The following is a 9,749-nucleotide window of genomic DNA, read 5'->3' as shown; positions in this document are numbered from 1 at the left end:
TTTGACCTTAGTACTGCATTTCACCCTCAGACCGATGGTCAGTCTGAGCGAACGATTCAAGTGTTGGAGGATATGCTTCGTGCATGTGTGATAGAATTTGGTGTTCATTGGGATAACTTCTTACCCTTAGCGGAGTTTTCATACAATAATAGCTATCACTCAAGTATTGATATGGATCCATTCGAAGCATTGTATGGGAGGAGATGTAGGTCTCCCATTGGTTGGTTTGATGCATTTCAGGTTAGACCTTGGGGTACTGACCTTTTGAGGGATTCATTGGAGAAAGTGAAATCTATTCAAGAAAAGCTTTTAGCGGCGCAAAGTAGACAAAAGGAATATGCAGATCGAAAGGTTAGAGACTTGGAGTTTATGGAGGGTGTGCAACTCTTGCTGAAGGTTTCGCCCATGAAAGGGGTGATGCGGTTTGGTAAAAGAGATAAGCTAAACCCAAGGTATATTGGACCATTCGAAGTACTTATGGTGGTACGGGAGGTGTCTTATGAATTAGCCTTGCCCCCAGGACTGTCAGGAGTGCATCCGGTATTTCATGTGTCTATGTTGAAAAGATACCATGGGGATGGAAACTACATTATTCATTGGGATTTAGTTCTGCTTGATGAGAATTTGTCTTATGAGGAGGAGGCTATTGCTATTTTAGATAGAGAAGTCCGCAAGCTGAGGTCAAGGGATATTGCATCCATCAAAGTTCAATGGAAGAATCGACCAGTTGAAGAAGTCACTTGGAAAAAGGAGGCAGATATGCAAGAAAGATACCCACACCTGTTTATAGATTAAGGTACTGCTTTTCGCCCTTGTTTTTCTTCTTATGATCGTTCGAGGACGAACGATGGCTAAATTTGTATCTATTGTAAAGACTTGTTTAGTCGTTCTAAACAGCAGATTCTATTTCTGGAAACACTGTCTTGGTCGACGGATCCCACGACGGACCGTCATGGGCACGACGGACCGTCTACGGGGTCTCATTCCAAAACACCTAGACCCTTGAAATTTTGGTACTGAGATCGACTCTCTGAACTTCATGACAGAATGGCAGGACGGACCATCGTTTGCATGACGGACCGTCACAAACCTTTCCACAGAATTAACTCTCTGAACTTTGTGACAGGCCTGCAGTACGGACCGTCACAGTCATGACGGACCGTCACAGGCTACGTAATCCCAGGCTGAGTCGGATTTCTTTAAATGTTTTAAGGGACGTTTTGGACTATTCCTGCTATAATTATAATTTTAGTGGGTTAATGTCAATAATTTAACTACTTCAGGGTTAAAGGAGATAACCTTGAATTAATTAATGGGATAATTCATCATATTTCATACTTAATTATATGTTAATTAGGGTAAAAGAAAGAGGAAGTGAATAAGAAAAATAGAAAGAACAAGGAGAGGGAAAGAGAACGATCGAGAGAAGAGGGAAACGAAGAGGAAACAAAGCTTTGGGAAATTGCTTGCTTGATCACGAACCTTCGGTGGAGGTAGGTTATGGTTTTTATGCTATTCGTAGTAGACTCTTAATAGCAAATGATACGTGTTGGCTAGTATTATAAAACCTTCTATATAGTTAATTGTGTGCTTACATGATGTGATTATATAATTGTGATGAATAAGCATGATGAGTCTATTGAATCTCTAATCCTAAATTTACCTTGTTAATGATGATGCCTTGGTATAAGAGAATGCTTGATGAACTAAAGTAATGAGATTGATGATGCCTTGGTATAAGAGAAGGCTTGATGAACTAAAGTAATGAGATTGATGATGCCTTGGTATAAAAGAAGGTTTCATGAATTAAAAGAACGAGATTAGTGGAGCGGGTGTCACGAACCGACACGTAGAATTAGGGGATCAGGTGTCACGAACCGACGCGTAGAATTAGGGGATCGGGTGTCACGAACCGACAGGTAGAATTAGGGGATCGGGTGTCACGAACCGACACATTGAATTAGGGGATCAGGTGTCACAAACTTACACGTAGAATTAGGGAATCGGAGTGTCACGTTCCGGCACATAGTAGTAAGGGAGCGGAGTTTCACGTACCTACACAAGAGGAATAAAGATAATGAATCTTTAAATTACGTTAATAAATTCGAAAGAAAAGAACCTATATCCCTAATGAGTATGGTGTGGAGACTTGAGTTCTCATAGGTGTGTTTGATGTGGTTACACATGATTTGTGAACTTGTTGCTTTCACCTATTTAGGAATATGGTTGATTTTATGTTATTATCAGATATATACTGTTTTCTATTTTTAGTTGGCCGATGATATCTACTCAGTACTTGTGGTTGTACTGACCCCTACTTGTAATTGTTTTTCTTTGTTATTTGTGGAGTGCAGCAAACGTACCGTCATCTTCAACTCAACTGCAACTCTAGGCAGTCTTCGTCACACCAGATTTCAGGGTGAGCTAAAGCTTCTAGCTTGGACTGGATCTTCTTCTTCATGTCTTGATGCCTTGAAGTTCTGCCATAGACTAGCCATTATTTATGTTTAGTTTCTTAGATACTCTTAGCTTTAGTAATTTAAGGATAGATGTTCTTGTGATGATGAATTCCAGATTTTGGGAATAATAAGTATTGAGTTTTAGAAGTTATTTATTGATTTCGTTAATGAGTTTTAAGTCTTCCGCATTGTATTCTGTCTATTGTGGTTAAAATGTTGGGGTTTGGAGTGGTTGGTTCGCTCACATAGGAGGATAAATATGGGTTCCACTCACGGCTCGATTTGGGTCGTGACAAACAATGTCAAAGTCATAGTCTAGCATGATCACTTAAGGCAATTTAAGTAGAAGAACACACATATGACTTCACATGTGGATAGACAATGTCATGCTTCACATAATCAACTACACAAATATTCAAATTACTTCAAGTAGTTCCAAATAAGTCCATGCTCATGATATTTCATAAAGTAACACCGACAAGGCCACGTCAATTGCAAGTAAAACACATAACACCGCCACTATAAGTGCAAATTACCAATCACGATAGAATCGAAGTATAATTAATATCAAAATAAAGAAAATGGGGAAGCATACCTTCAACCCCTTTTCCACACTTTAATTCAATGCCAAATCAACCAATTCAACATCACAAGGCTCTTACCCATGGCCATGAACAATAATTCAAAGCAATAACCGTAAAACACAATGAATCTACATCTATTCATTCTAGGTTTTAGAATCTAAAAACAATTAAATATCAATTGTATACAATTATTATATCATTAGAAAGCCCATAAGAAACTACATAACAATTCAACATTATTAACTTATTATCAACTTACTTGATAAGTAGTCAAAACTAGGGTTCATCAATTTGCATGGGTTCATAGGTAATTTAGATTGAAATAATCAATAAAATATCAATTATATCATAATTCAATATTTAGAGTCATTTATGCAAGAACCCCTGGTAGAATAATGAAATAGGACAATTTACTTTAGAAAACTTTAAAAAATATCTTGGGAGTTGGGCTCCTTGATGAAACGAGTTTCACGAAAAAAAGTCATACCTCAAGGATGATAATTATTCAGTTTAATGAAGAATTTACACTCAAAGAACCTAGCCAAAATTCCTCTTAAAGTAGGACTCAATGGAGGTTTTAGGATATTTTCCAACTATTTTGGGTTTATGATTTTGAAGAATGAAGTCTTCCATGTGATTACCCTTTATATACTTAATCGAAATGCCCAACTAACCTTATTAAAACATAAAACACTTAATTTAGAAGTATGGTAAATTTACAAATTAACCCTTTAATGGGCAGTAGATCTGCGTAGGAGAACAGGTTGCGCGACGACTTGACCTTGACGGGGCGTCACCATCTCGACGAGCCGTCACAGGCTTCTGTCGGTGTAAATAGTGGCTTAAAAAATCTTCCATTCTTCACAAAAGTCTAAGTACCTCACGATGGGACCCTTTGATGAGGCATCACAGCCATGATTGGCCATTGACTGCTCCATCGCACAGCCTGCACACTGATTTTTGGTCCCTCCTAAAGAACCCTTTGGTGGTTCTTGGGGATAATTTCCCGGACATTTCCAACCCAAATATTAAATTCTATAATTTTAACACCTATCACATGAAAAACATTAAATACAAACATGTAAAACTCAACGAAACTCGCCTAGATGTACAAGGTCGACTCAAGGCATATCTTTCGAATGCCTTGGACGTTCTTGGTCATTTGATCTTCAAACTTCTCAAAACTTTAAATACTGCCTATACATAATATATTACTCAATTAATAACCTTTAAACATCATGAAACAAACATAAATACATACAACCACATAAGAGACATTTAGATGACTTAGTCGTCGAACGTCTTAGTCGACCCTTAACGTTTGACTTCCAACACCTCTAATATTTTAGCTACTGCTTCTATACCATATGTTCGAAATATTTAGGACCTTAGAACATAAATAAAAACATGTTAGGCTCTATTTAAACTAGGTCATCTTCGGGGTCTTACAGTTTTGATTTTCCTTGCCCCTAAAATCAAACCAGCAACACCTAAGTCCTTTATATTGAACTTGCTGGATAACATGCGCTTAGTAGCATTTATATCATCAATGGCTTTACTCATTATTAACATGTCATCAACATACAAACAAAAAATGAATTCATGATTCATATCATTTTTAATGTAAACACATTTATCACATTTGTTAATCTTGAGTTCATTTTTCAACATTGTGTGGTCAAATTTAGAATGCCATTGTTTGGGTTCTTGCTAGATTCCATAAAGTGACATCATAAGTCTGCACACTTTTTTTCTTTACTAATAACTACAAATCCTTCAGTTTGTTCCATGTAAATTTCTTCCTCCAGATCTCCATTTAAGAAGGTTGTCTTTACATCTATTTGGAGATTTTAAGATCATGTACTGCTGCTAGTGCTATTAACATCCTAATTGATGTTATGTTTCAAAGTAGTCCAGACCTTCCTTTTTTTCTGTACTTTTTGATTACCATTCTAACCTTATATTTGTCAATAGTCCCATCTGGTTTCATTTTCCTTTTAAAGATCAACTTTGATCCTTAAGGTTTATTTCCTGGAGGAAGATTAGCCAATTCGCAAATGTGGCTACTTAAAATTTATTCCATCTCACTATTGACTACTTCTTTCCAATAAGTGGACTCAGAGAAATACATAGATGCTTTAAATGTTTGAGGCTCATTCTCAAGCAATATTTCCACAAAAATATAGTCCGAACGAAGCAAGTTTATTTTGGCGAGTACTATGCGTAGGATCCTCAATAGTTAGTGTATTTTCCATTGATTCTTCTCGAGGCCGTTTAGGTCTTTCACATGTCGAATCACATTTAGTTTTATACAGATAAATATTTTCAAAAAGATCTGTGTTATCTGACTCAATTATCGTACTGACATGAATCTCAGGATTACCAAATTTGTGAACCAAAAATCGGCAGGCCTTACTGTTCACAACTTATCAAATAGTCCACAGTCTAGTGTTTTTGGTCTAATTTTTACCCTCTTTGGTAAAGGAACTTCTATCTTGGAGAAACATTCCCACATTTTGTAATATTTCAACTTGGGTTTCCTTCTTTTCCAAAACTCATATGGAATTGATTATGTTTTCAATGGGGTGCCCTATTGAATATCTTATTAGCCGTAAGGATGGCTTCCCCCCAATGGTTTAGCGGTGAACCAGAATTGATCACAAGGCATTCATTATTTCCTTTAATGATCTAATCTTCCGTTCCGCCAAACAATTTTACTTTGGTATATAGGGTGCAGTAGTTTGATGAAATACCATATTCCAAACATGCCTCTAGAAAATGAGATTCATATTCTCTATCCCTATCACTCCGAATAATTTTTATTTTTAGAGTCAATTGGTTCTGCACTACATTTTTGTAGTGCTTAAATGCGTCAATTGCTTCATCCTTACAATTAATCAAATCAATATAACAAAATCGAGTGTAGTCGTCAATAAAATTTATAAAATACTTTTTTCCACTACGCGATGGTGTCGACTTCATATCGCATAAATCTGTGTGAATTAAGTCTAACGTTTTGAAATTTCTTTAAACAGACGTATAAGGATGTTTAAAAAACTTAGTTTCCACCCAAATTTTGCATTTTGATTGATCACATTTAAAATCAGATAATACTTGTCGAGTAATCAGTTTTCACAAGAATTCAAAATTTACATGTCCCAAAGAGGAATGCCATAAATCATTTGACTCCAATAATTAAACAGAAGCTATATTCTTATTGATAATGTCAACAACCATTACAATCACCTTGAAAAGACCCTCATTGAGATAACTCTTTCCTATGAACTTCTCATTCTTACTTATTACAACTTTATCACTATCTAGGACACACTTAAACCCGTTCTTAACAAGTAGTGCAGCATAAACTAAATTCTTTCTAAAAGTAAAGACATGCAGAACACTGTTCAAAAACAACACCTTGTCGGGTGTCATTTTCAACATTACTTTTTAAGTTCCTGCAATCTTTGCGGTTGCTTTGTTTCCCATAAGCAAATCTTCATCGTACCTAGAAGGAGTGTATTTTGCAAAGGCTTCTTTCGCAGAGAAAATATGTCGAGTGACACCTAAGTCGAGAAATTACTCCTTGGGATTTTCAACTAAGTTACACTCAGATATTATTGTATACAAGTAGTTTTCATCTTCCATCTCTTCCATGATGTTTTCTTGACCTTTGCCTTTGCCTTTGTCTTTGTCCTTTCTAGGATCACGACAATCAAAGGACCTACGACAAGCTTCGCCACAGTTGTAACAGTTGCCTTTGAATTTCTTCTTGGCCTGTTCTTACTTCTGCCCATTGGACTTCTTTCTCTTTTTGTCTTTGATAGGAAGGAGCTTCTTCAACAAAACTAAATCCAAATATTTTTGATCTCGTATGAGACTTCTTTTCAGCATATTTGTTTTCTTTCTCAATCTTAAGCCGAATCACAAGATTTTAAAGCTTAATTTCTTTACGCTTGTGCTTTAGATAATTCTTGAAGTCGTTCCATGAAAGAGACAACTTCTCGATCATTGCAGGCACTTGAAAAGCTTCATTTACTAACATATCTTCATTAATTAGATCATGGAGTATAATTTTAAGTTCTTGCACTTGTGATCCAACAGTTTTACTATCTACCTCTTTATAGTCTAAAAGCATTGCGACCACAAACTTTTTCAAGCATGTATCTTCTATGTTATATTTCTTCTCAAGTGCATCCCACAACTCTTTCAAAGTTTTATTGCACTATAGACATTATGTAAGTCATCCTCTAAATCACTCAAAATGTAGTATTTACATAAGATGTATACATGTTTCCATTCTTTAATAATTATGAATTTTTTTGTCTAGCATATGAACAGCAGCCACTAGAGTTTCTTCACTGGTAAATTTCTGCAGACCAAGAGTGGTAACCCAGAAAAATACATGTTGCTGCCATCCTTTGAAATTGAAACTAATGAATTTACCCAGTTTCTTTTCTTGTGGTGCAACAATACGGGTTGGTGCAGCAAAAACCATTGTAACATCGTTGTTTGTCATTTACTATAAACAAAAGTTAATATAATCTTAGTAAGCAATAACTTATAATTGCAGACTTCAAGGAGTATACAATCATGAAGATTTTTGTCTCCACTAGACACAGAGATTAATAATAATAACTAATTCCCTTAAAATTGTTGTCAATCTGTGTTACAGAAAACAAGAATTACTGATTCTAATAAATTTTGCAGAAGCACGGAGTAATCAAAATTTATTGAACAAGTAAGAAAGATGAACAAAATTTACTTCACAAAAACTAAAATCTGTAGAACGTACCAGAATATGAACATATTTTAACAAGAAAAAGATCAAGTCCACTTAACTCACAATGTCTCATTAAGGAAATTATTATCCTCTAGTATCCCAGGTTTGATTTGGAATATATCCTCCCAGAATAAAATGATCTCAATCAGCAGCGTATCGATACAAAAAAATCTGGTGTCAGGGAACCACTCAAAAGCAGTTAAGTACATGAAGAAAATTTTTATGCAGAAGAAGAAGAGGAAGAAAATAAGTAAATTCGTTTGGAAATTTTTTGAGGAGTGAATGGTATTTATAGGCAAGAGGACAGGTTCTAAAAGGTTGTAACCCTTTAAATCTACAGGACCGTTACTGAAATTTTGCAACCTTTCAATTGGTACCGACTCTTTCTGAAAGTTACAACCTTTCAGAACAGTCATTTCCAAAATTGCGGGAAATTTAAATAAAATGGGAAAGTTTTAAAATCAAACGGGTTGCGTGCGGATCCATGTCGGTGTTAATCAACTAAAAAGTGGAAACATTTTGATTAATTTCAACTAAATAACTGAAAATATTTCTTTTATCAACTAATTAATTAAAAACATTTTGTCTATTTAATTTAATTAATTAATTGAATAATTAAAACAAACTTTGTCAAAAAATTAATCTCTCGATCCTTTTCCAAAGTAGTAGTCCTAGCCGAGCTGAGTGACGACGACGACGGCCCGAGGGGTCCCTCTTTCCAATCATTTAACAATTAATAGGAATGTTTCTATATTTAAACTCTCCTATTTTTCTTTCTACCGCTGATGAGGGAAAAATATCTTTTCATTAAATCATAAAAGGACTTTTCAAGTTCTCAACTCTTCAAGTTCTGAACTTTTCATGTTCCTCTCTTTCCCTCTATTTTCCATCAATTCTTGCTACATACCCATAAAGATATCCCAAGTATTATTGTAAAAGAGGAAATTAACTAATAGATTTCTTGCAGAGTCATGTATAGGTACATTAATTACTTGCCAAAGTGATTGAGATGCTTCTGTTTATTTGTCCTCTGAAAAGTTAATCTTGTTGCCATCACAACTGTTCCAAGAGATGCCTTTTCGAAATATGGAATATAATCTTGCAATGCTTTTCCAAATATATGAATCATATGAATAGGATTTAATATGAGATTGATCTTTGGCTTCGATATATGTATTTCTATTTAAGAACCGTAACCCAAAGTTGTTCTTCATTTTTTCTTGAAATCTCCAGTACAAACTTGCCAGTAAAAAAAAGTTTTTCCTTTAGTTTTCTGGATACCTAGACCTCCTTTATTTTTTTTGGAGGTCACTAAATCCCAATTTTCTAAGTGGAGTTTTTCTTTGTTCGACGTGGACCCCCAAAGAAAATTCCTTTGGATGCAGTTGATATGGTTGCAAGTAGACTAGGGCAGGATATGGCATCTCATAGCGTATGTAGAAATGAAGGCTAAGAAAGACTTGACGAGGGTGGTTCTTCCTGCTAATGATAAGAATTTATTTTCCAGCCACTCAATTTGTTGTTCATATGGTCAATAATATATTGATAATCTGAGCTTATTGGATGGTGATTGATGATTGGGAGACCTAGGTATTTCCTAATTTTTTTGGTCTGATATTCATCGTAGCAGAAAATTCATTTCTAATCTCATGACATACATTACAAGAAAACATGATTGATGATCTGTCATAATTTACTTTTTGTCTTGATTGCGCCGACGGAGTATTAAATATATGGATGATAATACTTCCTTTGGTAAGGTCAGCCTTTCCAATAGAATAATATCATTGGCAAAGAGTTAATGGGATATCGGGATACCTATTTTATAAACTCTAACTGGTTTTCAAGAGTCTTTCTTTATAGAATAGTAAATTAGTCTTGAAAGGGGTGGCTTTCTTTAATAGAGTAGTTAAGTAGTCTTGGAAG

At 35.2% G+C, this 9,749-nt stretch overlaps 1 protein-coding gene across 1 annotated transcript; it reads left to right on the top strand.

The window, feature by feature from the left end:
• The first annotated feature begins 369 nt into the window (after positions 1-369).
• LOC138339447 (uncharacterized) lies at positions 370-795 on the top strand. Its single transcript, XM_069291043.1, has one exon. The coding sequence runs from the start codon at positions 370-372 to the stop codon at positions 793-795; it is 426 nt and encodes a 141-aa protein (XP_069147144.1).
• The last annotated feature ends 8,954 nt before the right edge of the window (positions 796-9,749 follow it).

Source organism: Solanum lycopersicum, chromosome 11, assembly GCF_036512215.1.
Source record: "Solanum lycopersicum chromosome 11, SLM_r2.1".
In the NCBI taxonomy this organism is placed as follows: Eukaryota; Viridiplantae; Streptophyta; class Magnoliopsida; order Solanales; family Solanaceae; genus Solanum; species Solanum lycopersicum.
The sequence above is the reverse complement of the archived record's forward strand: the minus strand, read 5'-3'. Positions and strand labels throughout refer to the sequence as shown.